The sequence below is a fragment of the Vipera ursinii genome (assembly GCF_947247035.1).
Source record: "Vipera ursinii genome assembly, chromosome: 8".
Lineage (NCBI taxonomy): Eukaryota > Metazoa > Chordata > Lepidosauria > Squamata > Viperidae > Vipera > Vipera ursinii.
The window spans coordinates 25,034,984-25,052,234 of NC_139519.1; the positions used below are offsets into that span (position 1 = coordinate 25,034,984).

Genomic DNA, 17,251 nt, shown 5'->3' on the forward strand with positions numbered 1-17,251 from the left:
AGCTGGGGCGAAGAAATGCTTCTCTCTGGGAATCCTTCCGTAAGACGCCTGCCTAGGAAACAGCAAGGCGGAAGAAAGTTTGAGCACAAAGGGTGTCAGCAGTATCCAACTTTTAAGACCCGTGGACTTCAACGCCCAGAATTCCCCAGCCAGCCTGGCTCTGTGGACTCCCAGAATTCCCCAGCCAGCCGGGAGTAGACACCCACAGGTCTTCAAGTTGACAAGGCTGGACACTCTTGGTAAGTGAAAGATGCAGATTGGTGATCAAAAGCAGTCAAGCTAAAATGCTAAACAGCTCCTGAGATTTATCGAGAGACAACTGGGCTGGAAAATGAGGGACAAATTAACCCACTTACTGGGTTTCTATGAAACGCCCAGGCTGGCTCCCTCGCCTTGGGCAGCCAGTCCTGCGGACAGCGTAGGGGAAGCAGACCGTCTCCATTTCTTTAACCCAAACTTCTTGGGCTTGGAAACAAAAATGGCAGGCTCTCCTGAGAATTTGGATTTTATTGAAGTTGCACGTGTTTGGTCATGAAAGAAATCTCATTGAGGAGAGGATGTAAATTTAATTCTGCCTTCTGAAGGTAAGGCGAGAGTATGCAAGAGGAAATACAGGTTAGATGACTGAAAACATATCCAAAACATTTTTCCCCCCAAATAATTCAAGCATTTACCCCACCCCTAATTGAGCGCTCCTTAAGTCTTTCAGCAAGAGGGCAGGGGGCGGCTTTTACCTTGTGCAGGTAGAGATTTAATTTTAAATGCTAAAGAAACTCAAACCAAACTCAAACCAAATCACATATCACACCAAAAGCACAACCTGCCCCTTCAAATCCTGGACCTGAGGCGGATTTTATTACAGATGCTCTCAGATTCTTCACATGAAGAGATAAGAAAAAAAGATGCTTGCCAATAAGATGAAGAATGTTTACAAATGGCCAATATGCAGGGATTTGACCAGAGGGAGGCCTGGAATTGAGGAACACACAGCCAGAGGCCTCTGGGCAGGTGCTGGGCATCAAGAAAGGGGACGTAACGGAGCCCCAGCCTCACTGCTGCTGCTCGGCCAGCCAGCCGGCTGCAGCCCCCACGCCAGACACTGGTTCACTGAAGACCGACTTCCACGGGAGCAGAATTCCTGAAAGCCCAGAGGCTTCTCCCACGACACATGGGTCAGGGGTGCTTGGGGAACAGGAAGTGGGGCATCCAATGGGGGGGGAAGAGGACCAGCCACCTCAGCCCATTTTCCCTTCTTTTAAATCCACTCACTACAGTCTCCCCCCTTCCTCCTCCTCCTCCCAACACCAGAGTAAAGTCAAGGCGGCTTTGGCACTTTAAGAGCCTCGAAAGGCTACTGGAAGGTTCCCCCCCCCCTTCAAGTCAGGTGTGCTTTAGAAGCCGCTTGCAAGAGAGAAGCGGTGAAGGTGCGCAAGAGGAGGGCTGCCTTGGGAAGAAGCTGCATAGATGCCGTTTCCTCATGTCCTGCCCAGCACGTCCTGCTTCAGCATGCCAGCTGGGCTTGGCCAAACGTGTCCAAGATCTGGACCAGTTGGGATCTTCTTTGGGTAGAAGATCCAGTCAGTTGATCACGTGTTCTGACGGGCAAGTCGTTTTCTGAGGTCCGGAGCTGGCCACTCGTGTGACTCGATGGGCTTCCAACTGAGCTCTTTGACCACGGAGCGCATCAGCCCCGGCCAGAACTCCACGAGGGGGAAGGGGAGATGGGGCAGGAAGCAGCCTCAGCCCAGGAGAGTCTCCCAGAGGCCACCAGCTACTTGATGCTGGCCAAGGCAGCTGCCCTCCGCTCTGTGTTCTGGAACAAGGCTCGGATGAGGTTCTTCACCTCGCTGGGGGAGAACTCGGCGGCAAGGGGCCCTTTGCTGCCTGCCCACCTTCAGAGAAGAAAGCAAAGGAGACCGTTGCGATTCCAGCAGGTGGGAGGAGGGGAGAGGGGGGCTGGGGGGTCAGTTTTCCCACACCCCTTGAGGCTTAAGCCTTGTTAGGGCTTCCCCTGCTCGCATCACGGATCCTTGCCCAATTTCTTCTTCCCTTCTCAAAGAGAGATGCTTTGACGAAGGCAACCATCTCTTCTGCAAAATCGAGAACTCAGAAGAGCCAAATGTACCACAGCAGCACAGAATTGTCACCGCTTTAGCAGTCCAATTGGTTTGCCTAGATCAGGTGTCAGCAGCCAGGGCAACGTTACCACCTGTGGACTCCAAATCCCAGAATTCCTGAGCCAACCACGCTGGTTCAGGAATTCTGGCAGTTGAAGTCCACGGGTGGTAAAGCTGCCCTAGCTGCCCACTCCTGGCCTAGATTAAACTTTCTGACTGGGAGGGGGCCCTGCACAGAGGGAGAAGCCCCACCCTCTCTGCCTCCTCTGGCTTCCGCTCCCCCCCCCCAGGGCCACTGGATGGCGGGACAGGGGAGACTCTCACCGGTCCACGATTTCTTGCAGACTGGCCTGCAAGACCAACATGAGCTCCTGGAACATCATCCACTTGGGCACGTAAACCGGCACCTCCTCCTGGAAGTGCCGGTTCTCCTTTTCCTCCGGCAGGGGCACGAAGACCCGGGGCCCCTCGTCCACCACGGTCCTGCACAGGGCGTGCAACCGGTCGGCATTCTCGGCAGAGATGTCCTGCAAGGGAGGGGAGATGAACGAGGGAGGCGGCAAGGCCACCTCCCCATAGGATCAAGGGGGCAGAAAACTCCCCCAGGCAGAGGCTGAAGCAGGAAGTTTTCAAATGCACAGGAACTTAAGTCTCGGCAAGGTCTCAATTCCCACAAAAGAGGTAGTCCTCAACTTACAACAGTACAGCCTCCCAGCCCTGGCCACACTTTATGATGGTTGTAAAGCAGGTCATCATGTGAGCAAATCAATTTTATGACTTTATTTTTGAAGGGGTTCACTAACAAGCATTTTTTACCAAAAACCAAAGGTCTTGGCTTCTACAGCAGCTCTCCGCAAGCTGGAACTGATTGAGGGTTATGGGAAATGAGGTCCAAATGCACTTGACTGCAAAGCCTTTTGGGCCACCATCAAATCCAACGAGAGAAGCAACTCCGGAGGTGCTTCTCTTATGCACCTGTCCCCAGCCTCATCCACCGACTTCATTAAAACCAAGCACCTTATTTGCCGGGCGTGCATTGCTGTGATAAAAGCATCCTTTTTAATCCAGCCCAGCTCTCTCTGTGAATCCAGAAGGAATAATGCGTGATGCCATCCATGAAGGGAGACCATCAGTGGCTCTAGATGGCCAACTTTCAGATCTGGTGAGCCACCCCACCAAGAAGCAGAGCTGGATCTCCAGAAACATTGAGAATCCCCCCCACCCCCCAAGGTGGGGCTCCGTCCTCACCTCCAGAGCGACGATCCTGCTCATGATTTCCACAAGAGCCGTGTTCAGCAGGGTCCCCATTGCCCGGCAGTAGACGTTCACCGGTAGAACATCCTGCCAGATTTTGCCCAGTCTCTTCAGTTGGTGCAGAACCTGGAAGAGGGAAGCCGTGAGGAACGGGGCTGCTTTCGGGCAGGGCTGGGGGTGCAGGTGAATCCAGCCCCCTCCTCTGGTCACACAAGGATGCAGGGGCATGCAGGTGGGAGAGAGAGGCTGTTACATTCAGGCTCAGTGAGTGACCTCATGGAATCTCTCTCTCTCTCTCTCTGTGTGTGTGTGTGTGTGTGTGTGTGTGTGTGTGTGTGAGAGAGAGAGAGAGAGAGAGAGAGAGAGAGAGAGAGAGAGAGAGAGAGAGAGAGAGAGAGAGAGAGAGAGAGAGAGAGAATGAGAATGAATCTTCCAGGTTGCACCCAGCCCCACTCCTGACCTGACGGACAGCTCTGTTTGCCGCAGAGTGGTGGTCCTCGTCCTCCAGGCTGGAGAAATTCCGTGAGAGGGAGAGCCTCTCCAGAAGCTCCTCCTTCTGAACCCGCATCTGGGCGAGGAAGCACCTGGTCCCTGGGGGGGGGGGGGGAAGAGAAAGAAGCCAACGGCCCAGGTTTTTGGGGGGCGGGAGGAGAAAAAAATCTCGGTAGGGAACCCAACAATCCCCCCAATCTTTTTCTTCTTCTTCTTCTTCTTCTTCTTCTTCTTCTTCTTCTTCTTCTTCTTCTTCTTCAACACAGGCATTTTACTGCTGGGAATTTTTTACTTTCTTTTCCCTTTGTGTCCATTAGATTTGACTTCCACCATTTGTAAAATTCTCCATAAATTTAGGAGGAGAGAGAGAGAGAGAAGGCATCCTGGGCTGCTTCACCCAAATACCAGCAGAAAAGCTTCTTTTGTGGGCTGAGACCCCCACCCCTTTCTGGGGAAGAGCCTGAAATCTGAACCGTATCCAGCAGTGACAGACCCAGGCCTGGCACTGCTGGAGTACCTTTCAAAGCGGTGCTACCCTGGGAGACTGTCTAGCCTGGCGGGCAGAGGAACCGTCTCAATGCCCCACGAGCCCCCTTCCCCTCAGGCTCACCCAGTTTCCTGAACCCGGGCACCAAGTCGACAAAGGTGGCCGTCCCATCGCTCAGCCGGCTCCTGAACTGGTGGCCCATGGTCAGCAGGTGGTGGGCAATGTACATGCAGTTGTTGTGGTGAATAGCGGCTAGCTGGGGAAGCTTCTGGAGGTTCTCCCTAGGAGGGGAGGGGAAGAAGAGAACGTGGGGGGGGGGCAATACACGTGGTCCCGTTTCTTGCCAGGTTACAGCAATTCATTGAATACGCTTTTGAGAAGTTATAAAGTCATTAATGTTCTAATATCTCCACAAATTTAAAAGGAGAACTCAGTCGAGGCAGTCCTCTTTTAACGACCTGTTGCTTAGTGACGGTTCGACCCTCCCAAAAGGTACTTATGACCCGGTTCCAGAGTTCTGATGCCCGCACACCACCTGCGGTCACATGACATTTCCAGCGTTTGACCACCGGCTCCTCTTTATGGCTGGCTGCAGCACTCCGCGGTCACACAACCACGTTCAACAACGTCTTTTCCAGTTTCTGGCCTTTTGGGGGACAGTTTCCGGCAAAAACATCCATAGGAATAAATGGATCTGCTTAACGACTACGGCATTCGCTTAACGACTGCCACACAAAAAAAGTCCTAAAATCGGGTCCAGTCGTGTGGGCGCCTCGACTCATGAAATGCCAGGCACTGTTGTGGTCGTAAGTTGAGGACTGCCTGCAATTCAACAGGCTAAGTCGGAGCTCTGCCTAGCACAGCCCTGGCCTGCACCGATCCCCCCTTACGGACGGCCATCACTCACTTATGATACATGGGCACCACGTCACAGAAGAGATGGAAGACGTTCCGTACCAGGTAGAACAGCTGGCTGCAGCTGCCGGAGAAGACGAGAGGGACGCGGGTCACGCCTGCTTTCTCCAGACCCACAAAGGGGAGTTTGCCAGCTGCCCAAGCACCCTGAGCTCAGCTCCCTTTGGATAGCCCAGAGGGCAGCCTGCCTGCACCCCACCCAAGACCCAGCGTCAAGACTGCCAGGGAGCGAGCGCCAGGCGGACGCCCCATCCTATCGGCCCTCACCACTGGTCAGTGCTGGCCGATGCCTCCTGGAGGGTCTGATAGGCCAAAGCCACCAATCTCTGGACAGAGTCGCTGATGCGGCAGGTGGGGAACGAGAAGGTGTGGGGGCTCAGCTTGGTCTTGTTCTCCAAGTTGGTCACCTGCTCGAGAAGCGCCTCGGGCCCTTCGGGCAGCTTTAGCTGGCCCCCAGCTCCAGAGGCAGGCAGGGTGGGAAGCATAACCACAGAGTCCGGGGTGACCTGGAGAAGACACGGAAGGCTCATGTGCCGCCGGGTTCTGTCCTGAGCACGGACCCCGACACCCCCCCCAAGGAATGATGCTGCTTTGGGGCCACATTGAGGGTTGGCAAATGCCAAGGGCAGAATTGCAGGGGGCTCTTTTTCTCTCTCTCCCAATCTTTTTGCTCCACCACTACCTGCCACCAGGTAATACAGCCTGCAAACGGGTGGGCCAGAGAAAAGCGCGTCCAGTTGCTCTCAGGGAACCCCCAGCCTCCTCAGATACCTTCACAGTGTTGTGTATTTCTGAGGTCATCAGGTTCCTGGCTGCCACGATGACATCCTGGCATTTCTTGTTGGCAAAATGGCAGTTAACGTTGCGGGCGTAGGTCAGCAAGTCCACGGAGCTCTCCGGGAGGAACTTCATGTCTTTTAAGGCTATTTCAAACTCTTCGGTTGCTTTAATAACCTGCCGGGGGGGGGGGGGAGACGTAAGGAAGCAGGTCAGTCAGTCCCCTGAGACCAGCTGAGAGGTGGATTCTCTCTCCCGCCCTCAGAAACAGGCCGGCTGCAGCGATATTTAGCTCTCCAGAGCCCCACAAAGGCTCTTCAGTGTTGCCGAGACTTCTTCAGCGGCCTCGTTCTTTGAAAAGCCCCGAATTGCTGTTAAGTGAGACATTTGTTAAATGAGTTTTGCCCCATTTTACCACCTTTCTTGGCTCAGTTAAGTGATACACTTCAGTTGTTAAGTGAATCTGGCTCCCCCTTGACTTTCCTTGGCAGATGGTTGCAAAAGGGGATCACGTGACCCTGGGACACGGCAACCGTCGTAAGTATGAACCAGTTGCCAAGCGTCTGAATTTTGATCATGTGATCTTGAGGATGCTGCAAAGACTGTTAACTGTGAAAAATGGTCACTGGTCCCTCTTTGCAGTGCCGTCGTAACTCTGAACGGTGAGTAAATGAACTCTTGTAAGTCCGGGAGGGCCTGTGTTAGAAAAAGCAATCTCCCGTGCAAACCTCCCCCCTCATTTAAGCAGCAGCCCAGAGACGAGGGGTCGCAACACCCACCTCTGTGTACTGGGCCAGCTGGCTGCTATTGCTGGGGATGGAGTGCACCAAGCAGTCGCAAATGAGGCAATCGGACAGCTTCCTCCAAATCACGCTGCTCAACACCTCGGCCAAACTGGGCCAGGCGCCGGTCTCTTCCTCCTCTTCCTCACCGGGGGCAAGCGGGGTGTCTGGAGAGGCGAGAGTGCTCTGTGGCTCCTTCTGCCACCCCCACCCGACGGGGCCCCCTGTGAGCCAACGGGAGCAACGCCCCCCTGGTCTCCCTGGGCTCAAGGCTTTCTTCCAAGCCACGTGGGATGAGGTCCTTACCCAGCAGGTGTCGGTGGAGGACTTTGAACACCGACTTGAGCTTTGCAAACACTTCCAAGGGGGGCGAGTGGCCAAGGCTGGAGCCCACGGACTCAAACTTGAGCGTGACGCCATCAGGCTGATCTTCCACCAACAGCCGTAAGGAGGGACAACAGATCAAAGGCTTGAGGATGTGCTTCAGCAGTAACTGTCCTGGCAAGAGGGAGAGGAAGGACAGTGAGCAAGGATCGAAGGACAGCGGTTGGATGGCACTTCCCAGGCGGCCTGTGGCCTCCTTCTTTGCCCTGTCCTCACTCTGCTTGAAGGGAGGGGGCAATTCCCACAAAGACAGCAGGCGGAGATTGGAGGAAGACAGGGGGGAGGGAGCTTCCTTTTGGACCAGACAAAAAGGAATTTTAAAGCACCGCCCTCCAAAGAAGAGAGTGAGGACATCAGAAGCATTTTTGGTATTTACTTAATCTCCTGTCCTAAGTGAGATATTCCTCTGGACCACTCTGCTTTATAAGGCCATGAAAAATTATGCGGCTGTCCTGGATGGCCCATATAACGCCAGGTGTTTCTGCCTCCTCTTGTCTTCACTTAACTGGACCGCACTGACCTCTCTCTCGACTGCAGAGAGGAGAAGGAGCCCAGAGGAGGCGGCTATGGTTCAGATGCCAAATTTAGAATAACTTTGTGCTGGACAAGAATGCAAAGTCGGAAATTGAACCTCTCTGACGCTCAGGAAGCTGCTGCTGGAGAGAAAGAACTTACCAAAATGCCTGAACTTCACCTCCAGTTCTCCCAGGATGGCGAAAGCCTGCAGAACCGTTGAAACTCCTGGGTCTGTGGCCACATCTTCTCTGGGCAGACACAGGTGCAACTCTGTTTGGGTAGCTGCCTCTAGACAGCTGAGTTCTGGGGAAAGAGGGGTAGAGCACCATCCAGGTTACAGGAAACCACGGTTACAAAGCTGTGAGAAGTGAAAAAATGGCAACGCAGTCTCTGCCCCCCAGTCTCTTGTCATCTTAAGCAAGCAGCAGCAGCACACAGTCCCCCACAGCCTTTAGGCCACCCCAGAAACCGCAAGTGTCAAATCAGAATTACTCAGTGACACGGTTGGAAATGACTTTAAGGATCATCTAGACCAGGAGACTCCAACCTTGGCCACTTTTAAGACTTGTGGACTTCAACCTCCCGAGGCTGGCTGGGGAATTCTGGAAGTTGAAGTCCACAAGTCTTAAAGTGGCCAAGGTTGGAGACCTACAATCTAGACTAACCCCTCAGCAGGAACGCAAGAGGGCCAACCAAACGGCCTCTGCACCTTGTGACTGGGGAAGTTTCCACACCACCATTCGCTGCCACTCCTGATCCAGAAGATACAGAATGTTTTGGGTCTGTATGGTGAGCTCCTGGCCGAGCGCCTTCAGAATCTTCAGCTCAAAGCCCCGACGAGACTCCATGGTTTTCAGGCTTCTCCGGGCCTAGTAGGAAACGGGAAAAGGTTGCAGTCACACAAAGGCTGCCATGAGCCAAGCCATTCCACTGTGAAGGAGTCTGGAAGCAAGGGAGGAGGTAAACAGGCCTCCGTCCCCAAGAACTACCTTGTTCAGGTAGTTAGCTGCTGAGGTGTACTTCTTCAGGGGCAGCCAGGTAGCGAACTGTTTGAGAGCAGTGTCGAACTGAAGGCAAAGAAAGCAGAAAAGGGGAAGGCTGGTATCTCGGAGCGAGCCTCCAATCCATATAACCCAAAATGGGCAAGCAGAGCTTCAGCCTCTGGCTTACCTCCTGGAGATGCTTCAGCACACTCAGAACAAGCAGCTCTCTCTCCAGCTGCCGTTTCAGATCAGCAAAGTCTGCAATGGCCACGTTGACGTCTTGCTGGACCTGTGGAAACGCCAGAGGTGAAAAACCCATTTAATTTCTTTGGTTAGGAAGCACGGAGAGATTTCTGCTTGGTTTTAGAACGCAGTTAACATACAACATAGAAAGGCCAGAGGAGGGAGGAAACCACCTCATTACTTATCCATTCATTCGATTTATATGGCTGCCCATCTCAAAATAATGACTCTGGTGAACCTATATTTGAAAAAATATAAAAGGCAGGGAAAACTAAAGACAGCAGCTGGGGTAAACACTTCTCTCTCGGTAACTATGAATACAATGCATGACCAGGCTCACACCACACCCCCCACCTTCTAGGGGGCTTCTTTAACCAAGGCTAAAGTTCCTCCACACAGTCCTCACCTCGTTCTCGATCCTGGATCTCAGCTGGTCGATGCCGGCTGAGAGCTCTTGCACTTGGCTCTCCAGATCCTTGGCGCTCTGCACGCTGGGCAGGAACTCCACGTACCTTTGGTTGATCATGCTGCAAACCTCCTCCTGGAAAGACGGGGGGGGGGGGGACTCCAAGATTAGCATCAGGCCAACCATCAAGGAAAGAGCACCCCAACCCAGGAACTGCCAATCAAGCCAAGAGGAAGCAGCCCAGCCAAAGACCCCCGAAGACCCCCCAGCCATCCCCGACAGGACCCAGAGCAAAGAGCCCCGCTGGCCCTGATGTGGGCAACGAAAGGGCTGCAAGGAAAGCGCCCACCGCCCTCCTCCTCCTCTCCCACAAACCCCCACCCCCTCCCCTCCCCTCCAGCCCCGGTGACGCCGCCCACTTTGGGGCCGCGCGAGGAGCCCCGGCGCCTCTTTGGCCAGAGGAGACCCCGGGGCCTCGGAGGCGGGGGGGGGAGGGAAGCCCCGTGTCGTCCCGTACACACGACTCTCCGCCTGGCGGGACTCCACTCTGCACACGCTCAGGGGCCCGGCGCCCCCCCAGGGCCCGGCGGGGGCGGGGAGACTGCCGGGGGCGTGGGCCGAGCGAGCCCACCGCGCTCACCTTGAGCTCCTCGGCCCGGCGGGAGAGGCGGGCGAGGCGGCCGGCCAGGCCCTCCTTCTCCAGGCGCCCCGAGCAGGCCAGCACGGCCTCCACCAGCGAGGAGCCGCGCGCCGCCATCCCGCCCTCTGGCGCGCCGCGCGGGGCCTCACGGGAAGGCGCGCCGCGAGCCACGCCGACTACCGCTCCCGGCGCGCCCTTCGGCAGCCATTTCCCCTCCGTGACCATGGAGACGAGCTGGGATAGAGAAGGCCCGTTTCTGCCCTCCGCCAATAGTGGCGCTGGCTCCGCTTTTGAACCACAAAGGTGAAAGCCTAGAGGAGCTGGGGGGTAGCTCTTGGGTTATTGCTCCCCTGGAGGTGGAGCGGGGAACAGAGAAAGAGCGTCGATATACCTGTACGTATATTCTGTTTGTGTGAGCGTGTGTGTACCTGTGCAGATACACACGCACAGGCATCTGTACGTGCAAATGCCCCTTCTTCAAGCAACCTTCAGGATTGAGTTGGACTACAGCTCCAACGACATTGGGAATTATGGTTTTTGTAGTCCAGCAGCTCTGGAGATCCCCAGCGTGGGGAGATCAATATTCCTGGGTGTGCAGCCCCCTGGCCTCAAAAGCCTTTAAAAAAAAGTCCCACTGGAAAAGAATCGGATTCCTCACTGCACTTTTTAAAGACGCTTTTCAGAAATGATAGCCCAGCGTTGTTCTTAGTGCGCTTAATTCAGTTCCAGTTTCAGGGATGCATCTTACAACAGGACCCAGCCTGTTTCTGATAAGATCCTTTGCCGGAGCGGAGTGTCTTGGGTAGTGCCCGAGGTTAAATCTGAGAAAAGCTACGGACAAAGAAACCTGAGAAATATGATGTGAGCTAGTTGGAACCGAGAAAACTCTGCACCGAGCAGGATGTAGCCCAGCCAGGGGAGCCACAAGCAGTGAGACCCCCGCTGAGGTGAAGTGGGGTGGCACATTATAAAAAGGAAGGGACGGACGAGAGACCTGCTCGGAAAACTCTCCCTCCACACCTGATCTCTGGTTTGGGATCCCTCTTCTCCACTCCCCTCCGGTTTCCTGATCAATTGCTTGGCACGCCTGGGTGACCGTGAAAGGGGAATGCCTAAACAAAACCTTGCCGGATTGTAATCAATAAAGCCAGGGGGATTAACAAAGGATTCCTTGTGGCACGTGGCACGATTCATTTGCCCAAACGAGATCACAGAAATATTGGCTTCTACGTGTCTGGGTGTTTCCCACAAATACAGGTAGTCCTTGGCTTACGACCACAATTGGGCCAAAAATTTCTGTCGTTAAGTGAGACATTTGTCAAGTGAGTTTTGCCCCATTTTACAACCTTCTTTGCCGTGGCTCTTAAGCCAATCACTGAAGTCGTTAAGTTATGCAGTGGTTAAGTGTGCTTCTTCTCCATTGACTGCTTGTTTGATGTCGATGTAATCTCAGGACGCTGCGGCCATCATAAATGTGAGTCAGCTGCCAAGCGGCTGAATTTTAATCACGTGACCATGGGAGGCTGCAACGGTCCTAAGTGTGGAAAACGGTCCTAAGTCACTTTTTTTTAACGCCGTTGCAACTTCAAAGGGTCACTGAACAAACTGTTGTAAGTCAAGGACTACTTGCACCCCATTGCTGACCACGGCTATGTCTCCAGCCATCTCAAGACGCTCCTCCCCGAGCGATGGAGCCACGGAGCGCTTCAGGCAGAGAAGACCAGTAAGATGTGCCTCCACGGGCGCTGATTGACTGGGAGACGTAAGAGAAGGGACAAGCTCTGTGGCTCCCAAGGGCTCTGCAGGAAGGAACTTTATTGCTTTCCAGGGTCCTCCCCCCTCCCCCTCCGGACACCCTTGTGGCCAAAAGAAAAGCTTGCTTACAGTAGTAACACGGACCCTGCAACAGGTACAGAAGGTGAGTTTGGGAACCAAAGGCATCAGTTCGGCAAAAAAACAAAAAAAGGTAAGAGGCCCAGGTGGGCCGGTGGAAAAAGGGGTTGGGGGCAACACCCACCGTGAGCTCCTATGGCACTATAAAAGATGAAAGACATTCATTGCCCTGGCCAGGCCAGTGGCTCGGGATGCTGCAGCGCAGATACCTGCAAGATGTGGGGCACAGCAAAGAGGTCCGAGACAAGTTAAGTCCTGGTTTTCCCTGTGGCAAAACAATAAACGTGTTTCAAATAACTGTGGACAAGTTCCACAACTTTGGGCAAGGACAGGCATGCCTACAAAAGTAGTTCAACCTTTTTTGTTTTTAAAGTGCAACAGGTTCCACGTGTGATCTCTGCTTGCAGAAACCACAATTCCTAGACAATCCCTTGGGAGTGCAACATGGATTCTGGAATGTTTCCAGCTCTGAGTGGGAAGGGTGGTGACTGAAGGACTGCTTTAGTCAAGAGTTTTTGATCTGGATCCCAAATGGTATCCAAACAAGACAATGCTCTGCTTTCCATTTGATTCCACCGTGGACTGCAACACAGCCGCACTACGAGGAAGCGATGCACAGCTGTTCTTTTCCTCCTTGCTGGTTCACGGAAGCTGAGAAAGCCGGTTCGAAATGCTTAGAGTCTGGTACTATGGTTCCGGTATTCATTGTTCCTCTTCCCCTCCGTGAAGTTGGAGCAGCTTTCCTCGTTGGGACAGCCCCCTCGTTGGGCTTCACGGTTGGGATCTACCGAACAACAAGGCTGGGCCAGATGATCCCAGTAGACGTTCAGCGTTGATTGCTTCTGATTCTCCATCTCCTTCAAGTTGTAGATCTCGCGTGCGCTCAGCAGTGGTGTCTGCACCTCAAAAGTCTTCTCAAACCTGGTGTAATCTACGTGGAAGGCACCTTTTTCCAGGGTCATGCAGGGCTCAAAGCGATGGCCCCAGAGGATTTCATTCTCGATGTACGATGTCCTGGCTTGACATGTCATTCCTAAAAGAAGAGAATTGAAAAGGCAAGATACAGCGGGGTGGGGGGTGGGGGGGAGTATGGAGCAAATTTAACATTCATTCTGTAGGAGATGACCAGGCTGGGCCCGAGGGAGGGAGGGGGTCAAATGCATCATCAGTCGGGCATCCCTTTATGCCAGCAAAAGATCTGAGTCCAGCCCACCTTGAATTCCATTGATTCTTATCTACTGCCAATTTGCTTTGACTGTTAGTAGCTCAGATTCTTGTAGGGAGCTTGCAATAAACCTTTATATTCATTTGCACTGCCTGGATCTTCTGATTTCCTTGGGGCTTGACAGATTGTTGACATTAATAGGGTTCCCTTTGTGATCTAATAACACACATTCTGATCAGGAATTTTAATGAATCCAGTAGAGTGATACAGCCCCTCGCCTCCTGGTGAGTTTCCAAACAGAATTCAAGGTGTTGCTGCTTATATTTAGAGTCTTATTTGGCATATTTTCCTCCCTCTCATCCGGGCTAAAGACTGCCATGCTGGGGGAAATCCCCCCTCCCCACAAGGTGCTTTGTTTGGTCTGGGCTGAGCATGATACAATAGCAGTCTTCCAATATCTCAGGGGCTGTCACAAAGAAGAGGGGGGTCAACCTATTCTCTTGTCCTGAAGGCAGGACAAGAAGCAACGGATGGAAACTCATCAAGGAGAGAAGCAACCTAGAACAAAGGAGATTTTTTTTGAATAGTAAGAACAATTAATCAGTGGAACGACTTGCCTCCAGAAGTTGTGGGTGTTCCATCATGGGAACGTATAGGGCTTCCTGCCTGAGCAGGGGGTTGGACTAGAAGACCTCCAAGGTCCCTTCCAGCTCTGTTATTCTGTTATTCTATTCTGTTATTCAACATCTGGATTCCCTGAGGTTACATGTATTATGAAGGTAGCTCTGTGACAGCCGTGATAGGCTTCCAAATCACACGTCACACCTGAGACTACAACCTACAAAGTCTTTCCTACACACTCACCTGTGGCTTCCACAATGCCTTCAAGGATTATGATGATTTCAAACTGCTCCCTCTTCAGCGCCTCTGCAGACATCTCCCAGAAAGGGCTGACCTCGTTGATGATGTGACAAATTATCTGGGGCTCCACCAGGAAGAGACGGTCCTCCCCGGTGCCATAGCCCAGGTTCAGTTCTGATTGGTCGAGTGGGATGAACTCTCCTTCCTTGGTTTGCCTGGATTTAATGAGTTTGGCTCTTATTTTTGCATCCACCATGTGACTATCTCGAAGGTCTCCGATGCGGAACATGAGACAAAGCTTCTCATCCCGGCTGGAGATCACACACTTTTTGCTGAAGATTAAGGTCTGGGCACGCTTCTTGGGTCTGGAGATCTTGACAAACATGCATCCCACCATGAGGGCATCTATCATGGAGCCAATGATGGACTGGGCCATCAGCAAGAGGACTCCCTCAGAACAGTTGGCTGTTACAATGCGGGAGCCGTAGCCAATTGTGCGTTGACTTTCCACCGAGAACAGCAAGGCTGAGATGAAGTTATCGATGTTCTCAATGCAAGCCTTCCATTCAAGGTCCCCGATGTGGTTGATGTCATCTCGTATCCAGGCATCCAGGTAATACATGATGCCGAAGACCACCCAGGTGGTGATGTAACACATGCTGAAGATGAAGAGGAACCAGCGATACTTGAGATCCACAATGGTGGTAAAAATGTCAGAGAGGAATCTTTTCTTCTCCTGAATGTTGCCTAAGCTGACCTTGCACTTCCCGACTTTGGTCACGTAGCGCTGCCTTTGATGCTTATTTCTCCCCACAAACTGCCGGTCGTCGTCAATGAGTTTGCAGAGTTTGCTCTGTGCTTTCTCCGAGGTGGGCACGGAGATGACGCTGCGGGTGAGGGTCTTGCTCCGGGAAGAGCTGATGATGTTGGGCACGCTGAAAGCATGCTGGGGGCAGAGCTGAGCGTTGAACTCCCGCAAGAGGGAGGGGGCCAGGGGCTCGGTCCGGGAGGGGCAGCAATACTTAGGCGACTTGTCTGTGCTGTTGGAGAAAGGAGGCTGGTGTTTGGGAGGCCCAGCCGTGCTGAAGCTGGCCTGTTCCACCAGGCTGAGTCTTTTCTGCAGAAGGACGGACCTGACGTTGGGCACGTGCCAACTGCAAGGTACAGGGTGATGGTTGCAAGAGACGGCACTTCTGTCGGCGCTCACGGTCGCTGCTGGCTGCTGGCTCATGTCTAAAGGTGTCGTCATTTCAGGCTGGGGGGAGGGGGAGAGAGGACAGGCAGTCCTTGAGTTACGACCACACCTATGCCCCAAATTTTGTCGATAAGTGAGACATTTGTTGAATTTTGCCCCATTTTACAACTTTCCTTGCCACAGTGGTTAAGTAAATCGCTGCAGTAATTTAGTTAGTTAACAGAATTGTTAAGTGAATCTGGCTTCCCCCTTGACTTTGTCAGAAGGTTGCAAACCTGATCACGTGACCCCGGGACACTGGAACTGTCATAAGTACATGCCAGTTGCCAACCATATGAATTTTGATCACGTGACCCCGGGACACTGGAACTGTCATAAGTACATGCCAGTTGCCAACCATATGAATTTTGATCACGTGACCCCGGGACACTGGAACTGTCATAAGTACATGCCAGTTGCCAAGCATATGAATTTTGATCACGTGACCCCGGCGATGCTGCCGTGCTTGTGTGAAAAATGGTCATAAGTTACTTTTTCCAGTGCCATAGTAACTGAATGGTCACTAAATGAACCCTTATAAGTTGAGTCCTCTTAAAAGCCCCCTCCCCCCCCCGTGACTTGATTTCCTCCTCCAAACTAATGATAGGACTGTCCTGAAAGTTTTTGACTCAAGCACAAATGCTCTTTTTTGTTTTTAAGTTTAAGAACAATGGTCCATTCCCTCTTGCTGACTGAGTATCGGTCAAATATCTGAACCTTCCTGCAATATTTCTCAACATCTGCAACTTTAAGGTGTGTGGACTTCAGCTCCCAGAATTCTCCAGCCGGTGTGAGAGGAGAAGTCTACGCATATAAGTTGCCAAGGTTGAGAAACTCTGCATTAACGTATAAGCCAGAGAGAGGTGGCTGGTCACCCATGCAACTGAATCTAGTTCCAACCTGCCTGATTAATATAAATTGAAATACAGTAACTTAATTGTACTATGCATGGCTGGCTGGGGAATTCTGGGAGTTGAAATCCACAAGTCTTAAAATTGGCCAAGGTTGGAGACCCCAATCCAGAGTCACCTCGGAGACACTTCAGCTAAAGGGAATGGCATCTAGAGGCCCTTAGCAACATTATTCGGCGCACCTACCTTCGGAGAAGAGGCCCCATGGCTAGATGTTTCTGTGGGAGGCCGTGGAAGATAAGCCAACATGTACTTTGCGGTGGGCACCTTAGCTGGGGGAATGGAATTCCTGCGGTCCCTGGATTCATCATACTTCAGCGGCTCATCTCCGCTGCTCTTGTAGACGTAAAGATTGTCGTCAAGCTGCAATTCTATGTTGCTCCTACAATTAGGTAGCACCATGGCTACTTCAGATCAAAAGGTGGTCTAATCCCAAACATCATGTTTCCTCCAAGGAGGGAGCCTTTCATGGAAGATGAGAAAAGAATAGGCAATGGAGAGAAAATTGCCATTTGAATATAGGCCTTTCAAATTCATTCTCTTTTTCAGGCACCATCAAGTTGTCTTACCAGTTTTTGAATCAGATTTATGGTCCTTTATACAGAAAACAGATTTAAAGCCATTCAAACATTTCAGGGCTGGGTTTTACCGATTATATAGGTTGATTACAGAGAAAGTGACAAGGATATAAAACAAACCAGAGATCGGTGAACTACGAACCTAGTAAATGTAGCCTTAAAATGGGGCAGAATAAATTTGATTTTTTTATTTCAGTATCAACTCCCCAAACGGCAGCTGAGGGATATGAAACGTTCACTATAGAAAGAAACATTCACATCGGCAAAAGCTATATACAGTTTTGAGGCCTTCCTGGTAATTAGGACATTTCTATCCTTTGTCCAATTTTGACAACTACTGTGTGGAGTGATGGATTTGTAGTGTCTCAGCCACAGTACAATAATGAAGTAGTTCATCAACATCTTGAGGAATACTGGTTCCTCAGGCTTGACCTGTTGAACTATTAAGAGCACCCATACTGATGAACAAATAATAAAATAGTGTCGTCCTACTGCTGTAGAAGAGAAGAAAGTTCGAGTTGAACGAAATGGAGCAGGAGATCAACATTCAAATACTTGCAAGCCAAGAGCACCTATAAGCCTGACACCCCAATTTTATCCCAGAAACACCATC

At 52.1% G+C, this 17,251-nt stretch overlaps 2 protein-coding genes across 3 annotated transcripts; both read right to left on the reverse strand.

The window, feature by feature from the left end:
- Nucleotides 1-551: 551 nt before the first annotated feature.
- Nucleotides 552-10,140, reverse strand: ZW10 (zw10 kinetochore protein). Of its 2 annotated transcripts, XM_083368693.1 has the most exons (16): nt 9,997-10,140; nt 9,357-9,491; nt 8,895-8,996; nt 8,714-8,791; nt 8,434-8,593; nt 7,884-8,027; nt 7,131-7,322; nt 6,822-6,991; nt 6,037-6,219; nt 5,533-5,771; nt 5,258-5,329; nt 4,474-4,631; nt 3,832-3,962; nt 3,366-3,497; nt 2,442-2,644; nt 552-1,892 (listed from the first exon to the last, which is right to left on the reverse strand). In XM_083368693.1, exons 1-16 carry the CDS (start codon nt 10,111-10,113, stop codon nt 1,772-1,774), a joined length of 2,337 nt encoding a protein of 778 aa, XP_083224819.1. In that variant the 5' UTR covers nt 10,114-10,140; the 3' UTR covers nt 552-1,771. The 2 variants fall into 2 exon arrangements, with proteins under 2 accessions (XP_083224819.1, XP_083224820.1); XM_083368694.1 differs by lacking the exon at nt 3,832-3,962.
- Nucleotides 10,141-12,181: 2,041 nt separating this feature from the next.
- LOC310644072 (G protein-activated inward rectifier potassium channel 4-like) lies at nt 12,182-16,462 on the reverse strand (the record flags this gene model as incomplete). Its single annotated transcript, XM_083368835.1, has 3 exons — nt 12,182-12,922; nt 13,919-15,170; nt 16,247-16,462. 3 exons carry the CDS (start codon nt 16,460-16,462, stop codon nt 12,564-12,566), a joined length of 1,827 nt encoding a protein of 608 aa, XP_083224961.1. The 3' UTR covers nt 12,182-12,563.
- Between the last annotated feature and the right edge of the window lie 789 nt (nt 16,463-17,251).

Bases quoted from the DNA above. Each gene is read 5' to 3' on its own strand.
- ZW10 (XM_083368693.1), bottom strand. From the start codon at position 10,113: ATGGCGGCGCGCGGCTCCTCGCTGGTGGAGGCCGTGCTGGCCTGCTCG. The intron at 8,594-8,713 runs GTAGTTCTTGGG...GTTTCCTACTAG, and splicing joins CAGCTAACTACCTGAACAAG to GCCCGGAGAAGCCTGAAAAC. The intron at 8,028-8,433 runs GTGCAGAGGCCG...CTCTTTCCCCAG, and splicing joins GAAACTTCCCCAGTCACAAG to AACTCAGCTGTCTAGAGGCA.